We start from the raw sequence: 20,758 nt of genomic DNA on the forward strand, positions 1-20,758 counted from the left end.
CTTTAGCACGTCAAGAAAATACTATTTTTCAGCATTCTCTTGCCCAATTCGTCACATAAAGAAATCTTCATTTAATTGTTTTAGATATTCGCATCTTAGACACATGTAGGTAAATCAAAGAAAATGTTCTACCTAATTCACATTTGAAAGCAGATGGATAGCTTTTTAAAGGTAATATAACACGAGGCTACCAACACTTTTGAAAAGCACATCTTTTGGAATTCTGTTACTACCGCTCTCTTAGGGTGTTAAATATCATACACAAAATTTTGGAAAGCGACAAGTTTCTCTGTTGTGGTTAATGTTAACCGCAGTTTTACAGATTGGTAACCCCAGACTCAACCCCTGGCTCCTCCCCGCCCGATTTTCCCGGCCCCGCAGGCTCTGTGCACCTGCTGCACCTATCCATCCAAGTAATTGGGCAGCCAGAGCCCACCATCACGCCCCGCGGCACTGTGCGCAGGCGCAGAGTAGGTTACCGCAGGCAGGGGGCGGCAACATGGCGGAGAAGCGAGAGCTGTCGGCATCACAACAACAGCGGCTGTAGTGGTAGCGACGAAGCGGTGTAGCTATTATTACCGAGTGACATTTACAAGCGTTTATCCCTTACTTGGTTCTTACAGCTGTTTCCTTTCCTCCCCCCACCCCCTTCAGTTTGGAGAACGGAACAAGCTAAACCAAAGGGAAAAAATATATAGGAGAGCGACGACCGGGTTAAATCCCCGGGGGGGTGTTGTAAACACCTAGGAAATAACCGTTATATGTGTTGAGTTCCAGAATCTTCTGGGGGGGGGGAGGGATATTTTATTTCCTCGTCGGTGTTCTCTTCCTCCGCGCGCGTTAGTGTGCGCATTCTGTCGCTGTCAGTCCTTATATTTCTCCGGTGGATGCGCTGCTTTCCCGGCCGGTGACTGAGGCAGGTAGCCGCCGGTGCCGGGCGGGGGGTGGGTGGGGAATGATGGCCAGCGAGAAACCGGTGTCGGTTCAGGTGACGGCGGCGGTGCCAATGACCGAGGGGGAACCGCCGGCCCCACCGCTGGGTCCCGGTGGGGCTATGCTGGAGCTGCGTGCTTCGGGCTCCAGCTCGATGGTGCTTCCCAGCGGGATGATTAACCCATCGGTGCCGATCCGCAACATCAGGATGAAATTTGCCGTCTTGATCGGACTCATCCAGGTCGGCGAGGTCAGCAACAGGGATATCGTGGAAACAGTTCTCAATCTGGTAAGAACACGTTCGACCGTGACTAAAAAAAATACATGATTGGAAGTGAAATATTTCTGGAATCAGTGGGCTGAAAAGTGATTCACAATGAAGAAGTTATAACTGTACAAATCGTTAATGACATGTCCATATACGTTCTTACTGATTTCATGATTTACAAACGATAAAAGCTGTTTTTAATCGGTGCATACTTTTTTTGTACTGTGGAAAAATAATAAAGCAGTTAAGCAGGCAGGCGCATCTATCTCCGGCTGGGGAGTCGTGTGCGTTTTGCTTCTTAGCGTATTCTGTTTTGAAAGAAAGGAGATACATTTTGCATATGGTTTCATAGGGATTTTATAATTTATTATAGTGTAGCACCTGTGTTTTTTTTACTTATGGTTTTTTTTGTATGATTACTGATTTAGGATACTCTCAAAATACCCTATCTGACTGCAAAAATTTGTTTGAAAATTAACAATGTTAGGTGTATGGTGTGGACGGTTTCAAGGGGGCATTGGACATTTTGTTAAACATGCAGAGGAAGAAAGCATCTCTGTAATCTAGCGACCTAACTATTGCAAGGCTTAAAGAGTTACTGCGGGACTGGGTTATGGCATTGTTTTTGCGTTTATACTGAGGAAACGTACAGTACCGAAATGAAGGGGGAAATGGAAGCTGAAATGAATCATGATCAATTATGTGCAATTTAGTTCTGCTCGAGCGTGCGATGGTCGCTGCAGTAAAGCATTTGAAGTTCTTCAGTGATTACAGTAGCCTCTGTTTTGTATGTTGTGTAGGAAGAACTGTTTAAAACTAGTGAAGATAAAATGCCTGGTTGGTTTAATGTGGGATTGCTGAGGTTCTGATTCGCAGCTGAACAGATGTACTTAAAACTTGATGTATTCATATTTCTTCTAAGGAAAGGGAGAAACTTACACGTGTTGTTATATCTGCTTCTGTAACCCAATGTTCCATCCTAATGTTTACCACACTTGCTATCTATTTGTATTTGACCTAGCGCAGACTGAAGGGAAAGCTGCTGCAACATGAAAAGAGGATATGGATTATTTTGAAATATCTGAGCTTACTTGGATCCATGATATGTAGTTTGAGTTGTGGTTGTTTAGGATTGAAAGTGCATAGTCAAAGATGAGACACTGCAATTAAATCCTCCTAGTTGCATACTTCATTTGTCATTTTGATAGATTTCTTTTTGTAGGTAAAAGATGACCAAGACAAAAGTATATCTGAGTCATGAAAACTCAGGCTTCTCATAGTTTCAGAAAGCTAGGGAAAACCATGTGAGTCATATTTTTTTCCTTTTTAATCTGAGTGGATAAAATGAGAACAATAGATATAATTTTATCATTTATAAAAATTTACTTTGATCACACCTAGCGTGTTTTACTTTTCTAATTATTTATAATTTTACATCTTTTTGCTTTTTTAAAAATTGAACTTACAGAATATTTCATGGGTTCAGTAGAGAAAGTGATGAAAATATTCATATTTATTATGGAAAGATAATCTAATTTTTTGATTAAAAAGCATGTTGGTGTAGTTATTATCCATGCATATCTAAACACACTTGAAATAGGCATATAAGGTGTAAGCAAAAGGTAAATTATAATGGTGCATCCCTGTGTATCCAAAGGTCCTAGTAGTTAATGGTGCAATACTGATTGTAATATTAAATGTTTTTACTCTATTTCTTGAAAAGTTTCTTAGTTGGTACAATTTACAATCTTAATTACCACAAAGCTTTGAAATAACCATGTTATATTGGTAACTATTTAGATTATTACCCAAGCATCCAGCCTCCTAGGTCCACATGGCCTTTTCAGGTTGTGCCCTGCCAATACCAACCTACTGCATTGAACTGGTCAGTCTCTGGGAAGTTATAACCTTATGGCTGAATTTTAAATTGGCCACGCGTGTAAAAATTGCCACTTGCACGCATGGCTGGGCTACGTGCATTTTCAAAAGGGCATGGCCACACACGTAAGTGGCGATACGCGCACAAGTGTTTGGCCCTGAAAGAGGGGCGGGATGGAGGCCGGCCGAGATAGCTGCTGTTCTGAGCATGCGCACGCTAGCAGCTGGCCAGTGCACATAAATTATTCTGCTACCGAGTAGCAGCAAGCTATAAAATAAAAAAAAAATTCAGGCAAGGCAGGTTAGTTTTAGGGGGTGGGGAGGAGAGGGGAAGGGGAAAGAAAGTTTGGCAGGGGGTTAGGGAAGTTCCCTCCCAATCCGCTCCTTAATTGGAGGGAACTGGGAAAAAGGCCCTGTTGCATCGCCGTGCAGACTTTGCATAAATTTACCCCCCCCCCCCCCCCCTTGCGTGTGCCGCCCGCACGTGCTCGCGCAGATTATAAAATCCGGCACGGATGTGTGCGCGGCCAAATTATTTTATAACATGCGCGTGCATGTTATAAAATCGGCGGGTCCATGTGCGTGCACACATATGTTTGAAAATCTATCCTATATGTCCTCAACAGTACCTTAGGAAAAGAGAAGGTGACATTTGAAGATACATATTATCAAAGTTTCACAAAACAAGTTACCAGTTGCAGGCTTAAACTATATAGTTACATAGTTGAGTTTGAAAAAGTACCAGCGATACATAAAGTCCAATCTTCTTACAACCTTACAACCATATTTATATGGTAGTCCAGTAAAAAAAAATAGAACAAAACAGTAACCAATTTGGATGCACAGCTGAAATAAGTTCCATCTCCAAACATGATACATCATAAATCCCTGGATCAGGAGCTTTCTTTACAGCAGTGCTTCCCAAACGTTATCCAGTATGATACCATTTTAATGCTTGAAAACTCACATGACCCCAGATAAGGATCCAAACAAAGCAGCTGACCTACACTCCATCACCTTTGTTTACTGACTTCCATTTTCTTTCATTGCACTACTCCCCCCCCCCCCCCCCCCCCCCAACTGAGCTCCACTCTTACTCTTCAGAACAGACCTTTCCCACCCAACTTACCCAGAGTTAAAAGTAGCTGTGGCTACCAGGAAAGCAGTGATGGTCAGAATAGGTGCAGCATAGCAACAAAAGCAAGAGTCAGTGCTTGTTCACAGGCCCATGCTCTAACACAGAGCTTTCCAAACTTTTCATGTTGGTGACACACTTTTTAGACAAACATAATTTCACGACACGGTAATTCAGTCTACTAGTAAACCAGAGGTTAAAGGTTAAACGAACGAAACATATTTCGACAATTTATGTATATTTCCTTAAATATATACATAAATAAAATGTTTCACGACACAACCTATCTCATGAAAACCTTAAATTTATATTAAAAATATATATTCCAAGATTCATGTTATTGTTATAATTTATGAGAAACAATAATAAAACAAATTGTCTGTCCCCCACACACTCATCTCTCTCCTCCCCCCCAGCACATGACTGGCCCCCACACACTCATATCTCTCCCCCTCAAGCACATGTCTGGCCCCCACACTCATGTACCTCGTCTTTTTGATTGTTGCCAGTTAAGTGCTTCACTCCCTTCCATGATCACCAGACACTGCTGCTTGCAGTCAGTACTCCTCATGGCCAGGCCTCATCGACAGCAGCAGCCAATGCAAGGATGGCTGGGCTTGTTCCACCCACCAAGCCCCCCAAAAAAACGCGATTGACAGCAAAAATCACCCAATAATAAGCAACCCATAAACTGAAAAAAAAAAGTGAATCTCTAGGAAAAAAAAAGCCCAAACTCGCATCAGAGTTGACTGGGCTTGCGCGACACACCTGCACACTGCAGGCGACACACTAATGTGTCCCGACACACAGTTTGGAAAGCTCTGCTCTAACATGTTCTACAGGAGTAGCTGACAGGCTAGTGCTGACTGCTTGAAGATTGGTGTATGAGTCTGGTTGAGGGAAGGCAACATTTGTCTGCATGCGAAGTGGCTCTGTTTGTCACAACATCCACTGATTTTGTTACCTGATTTTGGGGTCTCAAGCCACAGTTTGGGAATCACTGCCTTAGAACCCTTTAGATTATCATATATATGATTACCTTTTTTCTCCATAATTTAAGATTTACAGTGAATTTTTAAAAATTGTTTAGACATGAGCAGCATTGGGAGAGGAGCTGGCAGGATCCTTGGTCTCCCATGATGCTGCAGAAAGGACTACAAAATCTAGCCCTTCCCAGAGTAACCATGAAATCGCCACAGACGACCAGGGCAGAGCTGGTTTTATGAAGAGGCTTGCTGGCAAAGAGTTTTACTTCTTCCTTTTTCCTTGCTGATTTCCCTCTGACCCTGATCAGTGGCAGGAGGAGGAGGAAAGCAGCAGGAGCACATTAGGCCACACCCTCCACCTTCACCATCCGGTATCAATTCCTGCTTTGAACTGCACAGTTATAGGTGCATGTTTCAAAGCAGCAGTAGGCATCAGAAAGCGAAGGAGGAGGGTGTGGCCTGATCTGCTGCTGCTGGTCAGTGCTGGAGGATGGGAAGGTCAGAGAAAAGAGGGGATTGGAATTTAAGGGAGAGTATGTTTTGTGAGGGCTGGGATGTAACATATAAACTTGGAATCTTTTTGTGGGAGAGGAATGTATTGTGAAAGAGGGGATTGGATGTAAAAGAGGAGCTAGGGTGGGATTGGGGGAGTTGTGTGAAAGAGGGGTTGGGGGGCTAAAATGAAAATGGCTGAAGGAAGGGGGTGGGTTAAGTGAAAGAACAGCCAGAGGTTGTGTGAAGGAGGTTGGAAGAAATGGGGTATATATGAAGAGTGGCAAGGGGGAAAATGGGTGGGAGAGGAAGGTTGAGAGAGGACCAAAGTGAGGATGCAAGGGGGGAGCAGGGCTGGATCCTGGTGAGGGACATCTTGTTCTCTGTGTTAGCCCTCCGCTTCCCCCAAGATCTCAGAACATGCCTCCCCTACTCTTTCCGTTTCATTATCCCCCCAGTCCTTCTCTTTTTCTCCCCATCACTGAACCTTTATCTTCCTTGTCCTAACCTGATTATCCCTCCATCCCTCTCTTCTCCCCATCCCTTATACTCTCCCTATATCTGATGTCTCCTTTCTCTCCTTCCCCACATTCATGCCTGAAATTCCTCACTGATAAAACTCCTAAAAGAATAAAATAAATTGTATACATTCAAAACAAGTTTGGAAAACTTTTTTTATGCAAAAATAATTAGACATTATTTAAAATGCTAAATGAAGAACATTTATACAAATGTTCTGCAGAATTGCTGCAGAACCTGCCCATGAGCTTTTACAGGAAATTAGGGGCCCTGGGTATTGGATGTGAACTAAATAGGATATCTTGTATGCTCATCTACCCAAGATGTATTTATGCATTATTTTTAAATTTATGTATTGCTTATCAATGTTTTTAAGCGATTTACAAAGGCACATTCATAAATTAACAAAAAACATCATAAATAACGCCCCCCCCCCCAAACATACAGATAATTCAAATAAAGCATAAATATAAAATATATAAAGATTGTATACTACCAAGGAGGAAGATGACAAAAACTGTCCTGGATAAGGGATAATATGTTACAAGTGGTCATGTTCTATAGCTGACAGTTGGGATATATCTATATCAGTATTAAACCTTGGGGAATTCTGTATACAAAAGTTTAAAATTCTGCCAAACTCTTCATACTTTCAGGCTGCTACTGTAAAGTACTTGGGGAAAACGGGCACTCACTGTTGAGCGCCTGCTTTCCCAATGCGCCCAGCCACCTCTTCTGGGCATGTGATACTGTATTTAAATTTATTTATTTATTTATTTATTTATTTTGAATTCTTATATACCGACATTCCTGTAAAGAATACAGATCATACCGGTTTACAGTGTAACAGAACTATCGCAAGGAGCGCGAATTACATAGAACATAGGGAAAACGGGAACAAATGTAAAACCTTATAAGCTGAATGAAGGAAAACTATGAGACATCCAGACAAATGTAAATCTTGTAACTTAATGTGAGAACTATGCAACATCAATGCAGCAAAGTAGCATAAAAGACATGAGGCTTGATGCTTGGATTTGGGGAAGAAAGAGGGGAGGGGGGAGGGAGGGTGAGACGGGTGGGGAGGAGCAAAATGGTTACACAAAATGGAGGGGATGTACATGAAGGATTTAGCTGAGGAAAAAAGGCATCCCGATTAGTCCTAAGGGACTTGGTTGAGAGTGATGTGTGCCCAAATTATCCTCGAGCCTTAGACCATGTCCTTTGAACAGCATCAGAGTGAGCTTGGGTTGGGGGTTGAGGGGTTGGGCTAAAAAGGAGGCCGTAGGGACAGTAGCACGTCCCTATCACCTCATTAGCAGTGGAAACCCAGGAGAAGTGGCTGTTAGTGGGTTCAGAAAACGGACGCTCAATTTTACGAGTGTCCGTTTTCCAAACCCGCTGACAGCCACGGCTTAGGAAAATGGACGCTTGTAAAATTGTGTCCTTTTTCCTAACCTCCTGGCACTTAAAAAAAATTTTTTTTTGTAACCTTTTTGGTTCCTCTGACCTAATATTACTAGGATATTAAGTCAGAGGATGTACAGAAAAGCAGTATTTTCTGCTTTTCTTTACACTTTTTCGGGCTGCTCAGAAATTAACGCCTGCCCTTGGGTAGGTGCTAATTTCGGAGCGTAAAATATGTGGATTAGGCACATATTTTTTAACGGTATCCTGGGTGAATTACTAATAACCTCATCAACATGCATTTGCATGTGATGAGTGCTATTAGTTTCGTGGGGGTTGGCGTGCTTTATGGACGTGCTAAACCCCTTATTGTATAAGGGGTTGTGGATGCGTGTCCAACCATGTGCTCAGCTGAGCGCACTTTACAGTATTGGCCTGTTTATATTGGTCAAACTAACACAATATACATCAGTCTTTGAGTAATTAATTTAAAATGTAATATAGAAAAGTTATTACTCAAAGATACAGAGTTTTAAATATATATATTTTTTTTTTTGTCAAAATAATTTTTATTAACAGGGGGCAGTTACATCCGCCAGCCATAAACATAGCACACAAATGGAACGATAACAGCATAAATAACATAGTATATCCAGAGTGTCAGCATACTCCCCACCTTAATTTTTCATTTTCACCCCAAGACCCATTCCCTTTCCCAGACCCCGAACCCCGCAGACAACACATGCATTCTCCATTCACACCTTAATCCCCCCCCTTCCCTTTCCCCCTTCCCTAGATGACCAGTGTGTAGTATACCCAGTGTGGCGCAATTCGTCCTGAAGAGATTGAGGGAGATTGTTAAACCAAACATCCCAACAATTGCAATAATGTTTATCTGGCCGTCTCCTGCCAGCCAGATAGTCCAGTCTTTCCATTTGCGCAAGGGAGGCCATTCTTCCAAACCAAGCGGCAAGCGTAGGCACAGTCAAGTGCTCTGTCCAGCCCGCAAGAATAGTGCGACACGCCATCAAGACAGCCACCCGCTCAAATCGAGCCTTAGAACCGCTGCCTGGCGTGCGACGAGGAGAAGTACTGGTAAGCAGCAACCACCCAGTGAGTCGGATGGGTTCGCCTGTGCAAGTTCCTACCACCACCAACACTGCCTGCCAAAAGGGGCGAAGTAATGGACAGTCTATCAACCGGTGAAGCAGCGTACCCTCTTCCGTGCCACACTTAATACATGTAGGAGATGCAGCCAGCTTCATCCGGAACCGACTGATATCGTCATAATAAAGACAATGAAAAAGCTTAAATTGAAGTTCCCGGAGGCCCAAGTCAGGTATTAGGTGATACAGGCCTCGACACCAGCCTGCCATCTGTCTCTCAGTAATAGGGGAGCCCAGAACAGTAGACCACCGATTAGCCAGGCGACAAAGCGGAACAGCACCACTAAGTTTCTGGCCGAGCTTTTTCCAGCTAGAAATCGTATTTCTCAAATACGCAGTGTCAAAGATGAGATTGGCAAATTTTATCTCAGCCTCCAACTCCGAATTCGTCCAGGCACAAGCAGTCAAGTAGTGGCGGGCTTGGAGAAAAGCATATAAATATTTTGAACAGAATTCCCCTAAAGGTTCATTGTAAGAATGTCCCTTCCGCATCTTTCCTTACTCCGCTGGACACACTTTTTTCGCTGCCCTCTCAGGCCCCAACTCCTCCGCTCTCCAATATCTCTTCCATCACCCTCAAGGTTCAACTCTTTCCACTCTATCTCCACCTCCCAGCCCCTTACTCTTAGAATTTGACCTCTTTCTCATATAGTCCCTCACACAGATTCCCTCTGTCCCTCTCATGCACACCTCCCCCTCCTCACACAGGCTCCTTCTATCTTGCGCACACACACACACACACACAACTCCACACTCACACAGACTTTCTCTCTCTTTTGCGTGCACACATACCCACCCTCACACATGCTCCCTTCTGTCTTGAATGCACATCTTCATTCAAGCTATCTTTCTCTTACACATACACCCCTTCACATAGGTTCCCTCTCCTCACATATAGAACACCCAGTCCCACTCATACATACAGGCTCCCAATCTATCACTCACATAAACACTCCCTCACACAGGCTCCCTGTCTTTCTTTTTCTGTCACACACACCCACCCTCACATGCACAGTGTCACACTTCCTCTTTCACACACAGGCTTGCTTGCTTCTCTTCTTTGGCCACGAGTGGGATGGGCTCCGCTTGTGGCCCACTGGGCTTCGCTGCTCCTTGACTGTGAGTGGGATGGGCTTTGCTTGAGGACTACCAGCTGCCCTGATCTTCAGCCACAAGCAGGGTGGGCTCTGCTTGCGGCCCACTGAACCTCATTCCTCCTTGGCTGTGAGTGAGATGGGCTGCACTCACGACCCACTGGGTCTTGTTGTTCATAGGTTGTGAACGAGATGAGCTATACTTGCGGCCCACTGGCCACCCTGATATTCTGCCGCAAGCTTAATGGGTTCTGCTCACAGCTCACTGGGCCTTTCTTCAAATTCTGCACAAAAAATGCAAGTTCTATTCAGGAGGGGAATTCTGAACATATTCTGTGCTTTGCAGTTGTGCAGAATTCCCCCAGGAGTACAGTCCAATTCCTCCCTGAAGCCAGCATGCCACTAAAACTGCAGCCAGTCTCTCTTTTTTTTTTTTCCGTGCAGCAGTTGCCTCGCGGTTTAGGAGCTCTGTGAGAAATTTCTCGCAACTTTCCTCACAGAACTATTTGAAGTTTATCTTCTCAAAAAAACCCTCAGCGGGATCCTCCATTGCACTCCTCCGGCACTCAGTAAGTGTTTCTTCCGATACTTGTGGTTGGTTCCTGGCGGCTTACTGCTTCGGTGCCCGACGGTCACCGACTGTGTGCGGCCACCAAATTTTAACATGGTGACCAGGTTTAGAAAATGTCCTGAGTGTCCGAGGACCAAGTCTATAGTGGACCCACATGAAGTATGTGTTTTGTGCTTAGGCCCCTCGCACGACATTCGTCGATGCCCTAGTCATGCACAAATAACCCCCAAAGTCCGTCGCGCTCGCCTGGACAAAATGGAGCAGTTGTTTGCTTCAAAACAGACTGCTCCATCGATGCCAGTTCAAGCGCCATTGACTGTGGAGGGGCCATTGACCTCGGAGATGATTTGCCAGGAGCACCGTGGACAGGGTGATGGTCCGTCACAGACTCCATCGAAGACATCGGTGTCATCATCCTCAGTGCCAGGGAAAGACCGGACCGAGCACCGAGGGAAACATAGACACTGGCATTGATGTGCATCCCCAACTGGCACTGATACCGCAACAGCATCGAAGAGGGCCTGGGGAGAGGAGCCCCCATACTCCTCTGGATCCGGGACCCCTAGGCGTTCCCATTGATACCGGAGCCAGGCACCGAGCCTCTATGGGCCCCCGTGGAATCTCTGGTGATGCCTAGCCTGCCTCCTACCCCGATCGCCGTGCCACTCATGCTGGCTTCAGGGAGGAATTGGACTGCATGGTCCAAGAGGCAGTGCTGAAAACCTTACGAGGCTTCCAATCATCGCCAGTGCCGGCCCCCATACCAGCCCCGGAACCGGCTCCCTTGATGGTGGCACCGCTCCTCGAGCGCCTTATAGACTCCTCTGCCAGCAGACATGCTGGCATCGAGTTGTCCATCCAGGCCTCCACAGGTCCCGATTCCAGTACCAGGTTCCTTGGAGGAGGAAGGATCGATTCCTGGCCACATCCCTCCATGGGAACCGTCGATGCTGGAGTCCATGCCAAGGCCATCGGGGCTACCGGTACCCAAGCGCACCTCATCTGCCCTGATGCCCTTGATGCCGGCACCGATTCCATCGATGCCTTACCACCCTCTCGGCTTTTGGCATACATCCACCATCGGGAGCTCCACCGGCAGAAGGTGAAAGTCCCTATAATCCATGGGAAGATGCATCCTCAGATGATTCATCATGGACATCTGAGGACTTACTCTCAGAGCCTTCACCGCCAGAGGAAAGGTGAAGATATCCTCCAGAAGACCTCTCCTTTGCCAGTTTTGTCAAAGAGATGTCTGAGATTATACCTTTTACACTGGTCACGGAGGAAGATGCTCGCCATAAAATGTTGGAGGTCTTACAGTTTGTAGATGCTCCAAAAGAAATAATGGCAATACTGGTACATGAAGTTCTTTTGGACCTCATGCATCGTGTTTGTGAACATCCAGGGACGGTGCCCTCAGTCAGTAAAAAGACAGAAGCTACCTACCTGGTTCAACAAGCCCCAGGTTTTCAAAAGTCAGCTGCCCCACCACTCTGTAGTTGTGGAATCAGCTCAGAAAAAGGCTAAACAGTCGTGTCTACATTCCTCTGCCCCTCCCAATAAGGAACAGAAAGCATTGGATGCGTTGGGACAAAGGATTTTCCTAGGACCCATGTTGATATTGTGAATTGCAGCATATCAACTATACATGACCCAATATAATAGAAATCTCTGGAAACAAGCCCAAGAGATTGTGGAGACACTAACACAGCAACAACAAGAAGCCTTGTCTTCCATCCTACAAAATGGAATGGAAGCAAGTAAACATGAATTCAGAGCTGCCTACGATTCTTTTGAAACAGCATCCAGAGTCTTGGCAGCGGACATCAGTGCTAGACGCTGGGCCTGGCTTAAGGCCTCAAACCTACGCCTAGAAATGCAGGACAAACTGGCAGATCTACCCTGTACCAGAGACAACCTTTTCGGGGATAAGATCTAGGATGCAGTGGCCCAGTTAAAGGACCATCATGAGACCCTGCGCCAGTTGTCAACTGTCTCCCCAGATGTTCCCTCCGTAGCTCGCAGGGCCACGCGTAGAGAACCCAAGAAAAAATTCTACAGGCCACGCAGATATTACCCTCCTGCATCCTGTGCACGACCGGCTCGGACACCTCAGAGGGGATATGCACACCAAACTAGAACATCTAGACCACAGCCAGCTCCACAAGCTGGCCCCGCATCTGGATTTTGACTCTTTCCCAGAGATAAGCAGCCATATTCCAGTGGGGGGCTGCCTGAGCCACTTTGCAACAAATTGGTATCCAATCACCACGAGCAGTGGGGTATTGTCCATCGTAACCCATGGTTACCATCTAAATTTTTCAAAAATACCCCTGGACTTCCCACCCAATCCATCCTGGAGTTGCGACGACCACACAGGAAAACTAGAGTCAGAGCTCACAACCCTTCTGTCGGTCAGAGCTGTGGAACCGGTTCCACCGAATCAGCAGGGAAAAGGGTTCTACTCCAGATATTTCCTAATTCCAAAAAAGACCGGTGGCCTCCGGCCTATTCTGGACCTCCGTGCCTTGAATACCTTTCTTCACAAGGAACGGTTCAGGATGGTATCCCTGGGCACCATGCTTCCTCTACTTCAACAAGGGGATTGGCTCTGCTCTTTGGACCTTCAAGACACATACGCCCATATTGTGATCTCCCCTCCTCATCACAAATATCTGCGATTTGTGGTGGGCCGCAGTCACTATCAATGCAAGGTACTACCATTCGGCCTAGCCTCTGCGCCTCGAGTCTTTACGAAGTGCCTGGCAGTCCTGGCTGCGCAGTTACACAGCAGAGGCGTATAAGTTCTTCCATACCTGGATGACTGGCTCATAAAAGCCAGTCAAAACAAGGAGCCCTAGACTCTCTCGGTCTCACCATAACACTTCTAAACTCGTTGGGATTTCTAATAAATTACCCCAAATCCCAAATGACACTGTCTCATCTTCTCTCCTTTATAGGAGCAGACCTAGATACGACACTGTCCAGAGCATTCTTACCCAACGACCGTGCAATTACACTGTCCAACCTTGCCAGTTTTATCCGCCGTCGAAAAAGAGCCTCAGCTGGCCAGCTACTAAGGTTGCTCGGCCACATGGCATCAACAGTCCATGTCAACCCTATGGCACGTCTTGCCATGAGAGTGACCCAATGGACTCTGAAATCCCAGTGGCGACAAACTACTCAGCCACTGTCGTCCATGGTTCACATAACCAGCCAGCTTCGTCTGTCCCTTGCCTGGTGGACACACAAAGCCAACTTACAAGTGGGTCTTCCTTTCCAATAGCCGGCTCCTCAGGTGACCTTAACTACGGATGCCTCCAACCTAGGTTGGGGAGCCCATGTTCAAGGCATTCAAACTCAAGGGACCTGGACAAAAGCCGAAGCGACCCATCAATTCAACTTTCTGGATCTTCGAGCGATGCAGTACACCCTTTATGCATTTCAGGATTACCTCTCCAACAAAGTTGTCCTGATTCAAACAGACAACCAAGTTGCAATGTGGTACCTAAACAAACAGGGGGGCACGGGCTCTTATCTGCTTTGCCAGGAGGTGGCACAGATTTGGGCCTGGGCCCTGTCGCATTCCATTCTTCTGCGAGCCACTTATCTAGCGGGCACACAGAATGTACTGGCGGACCACCTCAGCCGACGTTTCCAGCCCTTCGAATGGTCTCCTGGATCCATCGGTTGCAAGCAGAATCTTCCACCGGTGGGGTCATCCGACCATTGACTTCTTTGCATCCAGTCAGAACCACAAAGTGGAAAACATCTGCTCCCTGCACAGGGACCAGCATGCACCAGCCAGGGATGCCTTCGCCCGTCCCTGTAACAAAGGCCTGCTTTATGCGTATCCTATGATTCCGCTAATAAGCAAGACTCTCTCGTGAAGCTACAACAGGACCGGGGCTTAATGATTCTCATAGCCCTGTACTGGTCGCACCAAATTTGATTTCCCATACTTCGCAACCTTTCTGTCCAGGACCCCTTTCGCCTGGGCATGTCGCGCAACCTCATAACACAGAATCACAGCAAGTTATGCCACCCGAACCTCCAGGCCCTCCCTCTGATGGCCTGGATGTTGAAAGGCTGATACGTCACTTGAAAGGTCGAGTGGTTGTATCTCAAGTCCTTGTAGCTTCACGGAAGGCTTCCACGCAGAAATCCTACCACTCTAAATGGAAGAGATTTACCTTGTGGTGCACACAAAAGAGCTTGGATCCCTTTTCTTTCCCCACATCGAGTCTGTTAGATTATCTCTGGCACCTCTCGGAATCTGGTCTCCAGACATCATCTATCCGAGTGCACCTTAGTGCCATCTCTGCTTACTATCAAGGAATAGGGGATGCCCCGATAACGGCTCAACCCCTGGTGAGTCGCTTCATGAGAGGCTTAGTACAGCTTAAATCTCCTCTACCATCGTGGCATGGGACCTCAATGTCATACTTGCATGGCTCAAGCACACTCCTTTTGAGCCCATGCACTCCTGCGAACTTAGGTACCTTACATGGAAAGTACTTTTCCTAGTAGCCATGACGTCTGCTTGCAGGGTAAGTGAGTTACAGGACCTTGTGACCTACTCACCCTACACAAGGTTCCTCCTTGACCAAGTGGTTCTCCACACTCACCCTAAATTCCTTCCTAAGGTGGTAACTGATTTCCATTTAAATCAGTCCATAGTCTTTCCCACTTTCTTTCCATAGAAATGAAATGATGGCAGAAGACGACCAAATGGCCCATCCAGTCTGCCCAGCAAGATTTCACACTTTTTTTCCCTCTCATACCCCAACCACTTTATTGGCAATGCCCTGAATTTCAAGAAGCAGAGAACAACCTTTTGCTTTCTCCTCCAGCAACTCACCTTCCAGACAGAGTGCAGGAAAAAGGAGGGGAGGGGTTGATCCTGGAGCAGACAGAGCACAAAGCACAGCCAAGAATAGCCACTTTGCTCCCTGATCCAGCCCCTCTTCTCCTGTCATTTATTGACAGGAAGGGAGGGGTTGAACCTGAAGCAGACACTGCAGAGCAAAGAATAAGCATTCCTTATCGTCTATGCCAGGCCATACCAGTCCAGACAAGTGAGTTATGCCCTCCTGCTGGCAGAGACTGATAAATAAAAGCTCAAAGCTGACTTCACTCCCCAATATAAAAGTCTGGTGCTGCCTTACACTTTTCTGTATCCTCTGCCTTGGATACAGAAGTTCTGAGAGGCTTCCTCCGGCCCAGACTGGGTGGAGCTTTGGTATATTTGACTTATTTAGACAGGGCTAGCATGGACGATAAGGAAAGTGAAATTTAAACTCGCCTGTTAATTTCCTTTCCTTTAGTTTTGCCAGACCAGTCCAGAGCCCACCCAGGGAAACTGCAGTGATCTAAGGCCCTAATAGTCTGATAAGATCAGAAAGTGAATATGTTGTTGCCCATGTTGAAGGTAGTTGGCCTATTTGTGAGCTGGGTGTAGGGTTTTTATTCCTATGTTATTAACCATGGAGTGGATGAAGTTGTTTGACTGTCTCAAGTTCTGGTTGTGATGGTGATTTTGAAATCAAAATAAGTGATTGCCTTTGATTCTCTTAGTTTTGATATAAGATAGTAAGATCAGAAGACAGCACCAGATCTTTATAGGGATAGTGAAGTCAGCTTTGAGCTTGCATTTCTGTCTCTGTCTGCTGGCATAACCCACTTGCCTGGACTGGTCTGGCAGGACTAAAGGAAAGGAAATTAACAGGTAAGTTTTGGGTACTTGCCTAGGTATTTGTATCTGTTTGACCACTGTTGGAAACGGGATGCTGGGCTTGATGGACCCGTAGTCAGACCCACTATGGCAACTTATGTTCTTAAATTTCACCCTTAGATTCCTAATACAGCTCCTCTTTTCCTCTTGTTTCTCTTTCCTTCTTGTTGGCGCTACTTGTGCAGCAGCACTGTACTTGTGCAGCAGTATGGTAGCGCCAACAAGAAGGATTGGACTTGTACGGCAGCTCGGTAGCGCCAGCAAAAGGGAAGTACTGTTCCACATGTTTTAAGAAAAATAAGTAAAATAATATAAAGAAAAAAGTCAATAAAAAGGACATTTAGGTTTATGGACTGATGATAAAAAATGACCCATAGTGGTTGAAAATACAAGCTTACCTGCTTGCAACCTGTGGGTGTTATCATGGTCCTCCAAAGAAAATTAAAAAAAATTAAAAAAAAATATACAAAAAGCTGACACACTGGAAGTTAAAAATCCTTTCAATACAATGTGTTTGTTTGAAGTACTTTGAAACTTTCGTTGTATTCTGGACAAATTACACAAATAATTTGGTAGATTTCAATTACCCCAATATTGACTGGGTAAATGTAACATCAGGACTTGCTAGAGACAAAGTTCCTGGATGTAATAAATGAACGCTTCATGGAGCAATTGGTTCGGGAACCAACAAGAGAGGGAGCTATTTTAGATTTAATTCTTAGTGGAACGCAGGATTTGGTGAGAGAAGTAACGGTAGTGGGGCCACTTGGCAACAGTGATCATAACATCAAATTTTAAACTAATAACTGGAAGGGGGACAATAAGTAAATCTGCAGCTCTAACACTAAGCTTTCAAAAGGGAAACTTTGATAAAACAAAAATAGAAAAAAACTGAAAGGTGCAGCTGCAAAGGTTAAAAGTCTTCAATAAGCATGGACATTGTTTAAAAATACAATCCTAGAGGTGCAATCCAGATGCATCAGTAGCATGGGATCTTCTTAGTGTTTGGGTAATTGCCAGGTTCTTGTGGCCTGGTTTGGCCTCTGTTGGAAACAGGATGCTGGGCTTGATGGACCCTTGGTCTGACCCAGCATGGCAATTTCTTATGTTCTTATGTAGTACATCAGTGGAAATACAAACGTCACCGTTTTTCATAAAACAGCAAACAAAATCATAAAATATAAAACATCATAAAAAAATCATACTAATAAAAGAATAAATATTTCAAAACAGCTGACAGAGCATCCAATAATAAACACACACACACTTTAAAAAAAAAATAAATTCCCAAACACCAATAAAATATTTCATTGGAAGTGGCCATTGGAGCATACTGAAGGCTTGTGTGGTTGGTTTTAGTAATGCTAGGAGGTTTAAATTGGGTTCTGCAGAATAAATCTGTATGTTTGTGAATGATATGCTGTTTTTAAATGACCCACTTAGATCTATATTGTGGTGATGCATTGTTTTTCTCATTTTGATTCCTTTCATGGTTTAAAGATTAATTATACCAAACTTGAAGCTATGCCAGTTAATACAGGTGTTAAGAATATGTGGCCATGGAGATTTCCATTTAGTTGGGCGAATACTCTGGTTATATATTTGTGTACCTTTAGATAGGAGCTTGTTTTATAAATTGAATATTGGTGGCCTAATAGAAGATATGTAAAAGTAAATAGTTGCGTGGTCTGAGGATGATGTGCTTTTTCAAAATGGTTTTACCTCCTAAGTTATATAAGATGCAGATGTGGCAGTTGTTACCCTTAACAAATAACAGTATCAAGGCTTAGTGTAATTCCATCATTGCTTTCTGCTTCAACGGCAGTGGGGAAAAGGGAAATTGGATTCAGACAGCAACCAACAAGGGCCCCGACTTTATGGTTTGGGGAACAAAAAAACAATGGGGCAACTTGCTGATGCGGCTTTTACTACCCTTAATCATTAAGCCTGATACCTTTGATGCGGCTCCATCTCTGCTTCCACGGCAGGGGTTAGGGAAAATTGGATTTGGACCACATCCGAGGGCCCTGACTTTTACAGTCTTGGAAACTGATAAGCATGAGGGTAATCTGCACAGTGCAGCAGATATTGGTATAAGCTTGCTAGGCAGGCTGGGTGGATCATTTGGTCCTTTTCTGCCGCCATTTCTGTGTTGCTTTGTTGGATTTCTAATAGCTAAATTGAAGTTGCTGATTGGCCAGTTTATATGGAAAGGATGGAATGTGCAAATCACTTATTAAATTAATGCGCCCTAAAAAATTCGGAGGTTTAAATATGCCAGATCTTCAGTTTTATAATGTAGCATGTTAACTTTGTTTTCTTTGGGAAATGATTACTAGGACCTATACATATAGTATCCCCAACTTGTTGGAATCTAAAGTTTCTATTTGTCTTCCTCGTTTGTTCCAGCTTGCAGATTCAAGTATGATGGAAGAAATGAGAAACACTGCATTATTCTGGTCAATACTGTTGACTTGGTTTTATCTTTGCAGATGGTGGGATACCTATACTACAGTTTCTGGCTTTTTTACCTTTAGTGGGGAATTTAGCTTTTTCTCCAGGATTGTAAGGTGGTGTGTTCCAGATGTAGTATTTACAGGGACTTGGGATGTAGGTTCATTTACTGCAAGGATATGCAGGTTGTATATTCTTTTGAGCAACTTCAAGTGAAATATAACATCCCCAGTTCACACTTTTATAAATATTTACAGACAAGGCATTAAATTGTTCTGTTACAGAAGTCCTTTGTAAATTTTTCACTCTGATTAACTTGCCATAGTTATTAGGTCAGTGGGCATCAAGGTGAATACATTATCTTATTGGTATAAGTTACGTGGTAAAATTACATTTAGATGCATTTATTGAATTGACTTGTTATTGGTCTAAGACTTTGTGGTTAATCGCTCATATTTGGATATGATGCAGTGTTTTGAACATCTTGGGAATGTGTCTTTGAGTGCTAAATATCAAGAATGGAGTTTAAAATTTTGCTTCATAGTTATATTGATATTGTGAAAACTTGCAAATTTGGTATTTCTTATTCTGATATTTTGTAACAAGTGTAAGATTGATAGTGGTACTTTCATTCATCAAATATTGCTGTGTCCTAAGTTTTCTCACAGGACAAGCAGGATGGTAGTCCTCACATATGGGCGACATCACAGAATGGAGCCCTGTACGGAAAACTTTTCTGTCAAAGTTTCTACAAAGCTTTGACTGACACTGGCATACTGAGTGCACTGAGCATGCTCAGCCTGCAATTATCCCTGTGAGCCACAGGTGTCTCCCTCAGTCTTCTTTTTTCTGCTGTGCAGTAAGCATAGCGGTTAGGAGCTCTGTGAGAAATTCTAATACTTTTTCCCTAACGGAAACACTTAAACTTTTACTTCACAAACACTTTTCCCTGCACGGGTCTCCCTTCGCGTACGTTTATTCGATGCTCAGTGAGTACTATGCCCTGTTTTTTCGGTCGGTTCCTGTCACCTCCCTGGCCTGCCAACTGACTGCGGCCTTCCCTCTTCCTTTGTTTTCAGTTAGCCACACATAGCCTGCGAGTGTCCCTCTGTGACACTTTGCCTGGTTATTAGCGCTAGTGGGACAGGGACTTCCATCGTTTCCGTTACCGCCAGGGCCCCTGTCGATTCAGGTCCCTCGGTACCCTCGCTCAGTCGATGCCCCCATCGCTACCATCAGTACCTCCTTCAGACAGTCCTGGATTCTTAGATGCCATCGGTACCCCTCCCCCCGCTGTACACTGATGCCATCGGTCCCTGCATCGTTTCTATCGGTGCCATCCATGTTTTTCATCCATGGTACTGATTTTTCCTTGGGTTTCATTGGTGCCATCATCACCTGGATGGATGCCATCGACCCACACTTTGTGTTGTCTATGCCATCCATGCCTGGGTTGATGCCATCGTCGCCCAGGGCATTTCCATCGATGCCAGGGTCATTTCCATCGATGCCATTGTATTAGCCTATGACACTACATAGTGCCAGGAGCAGTGCAGGCATGCTGACAGTCTGTCATCAGTCACCATCCAAGACAGCGAGGGCATCCATCTCGGCGCTGGGAAAAGACCAGGCCGAGCACAGTGGCATGCATCGTCACAGACACGGTGACCATCCGCCACCGACGCCATCCGCACATCGGTGCTATCCTTCTCGATGCTGGAGAATGCTCGGGCCGAGAAACATCACCACTGCCATTGACACTGTTCCACACAGTATTGGCAGTCCTTGGTGCTTCAGAAATACTGGAACGAGTTCCGAAGAATTCTGCACTGGCGTCACGAGACATCGAGCCGCTGTGAGAGGACCGGGTTCACAAGCTGTTAATTGGCTCCCCTGTTCGCAAGGTGTGCCCCACCAACATCAGTGCAGGATTGTGGCCCTCCACTAATTACGGTGGTGGCGCCAGCCACGCTCAGCCTGTCTCCTCTATACCTGCGCCACCATACCAGGCATCAGAGTTGAGACAGGGGTCTACTCCCTCTGACTCCTGAAATCCACGGAGCCAGCAATCTTCACCAGCTCATCCTTCGGCGATCCACGTCGGATAGTAAGTACCCGCTT

At 45.1% G+C, this 20,758-nt stretch overlaps 1 protein-coding gene across 3 annotated transcripts in view; it reads left to right on the forward strand.

The window, feature by feature from the left end:
* Nucleotides 1-447: 447 nt before the first annotated feature.
* The window catches only part of NBEA (neurobeachin), a 2,460,099-nt gene continuing 2,439,788 nt past the window's right edge, over nucleotides 448-20,758 (forward strand). For all 3 annotated transcript variants that reach the window (XM_029602688.1, XM_029602690.1, XM_029602689.1), the window contains exon 1: nucleotides 448-1,222. In XM_029602688.1, coding sequence (XP_029458548.1) covers nucleotides 956-1,222 — 267 coding nt within the window. In that variant the 5' untranslated portion in view covers nucleotides 448-955. The remainder of the gene's footprint in view (nucleotides 1,223-20,758) is intronic.

This window comes from Rhinatrema bivittatum, chromosome 5, assembly GCF_901001135.1.
Source record: "Rhinatrema bivittatum chromosome 5, aRhiBiv1.1, whole genome shotgun sequence".
Classification (NCBI taxonomy): domain Eukaryota; kingdom Metazoa; phylum Chordata; class Amphibia; order Gymnophiona; family Rhinatrematidae; genus Rhinatrema; species Rhinatrema bivittatum.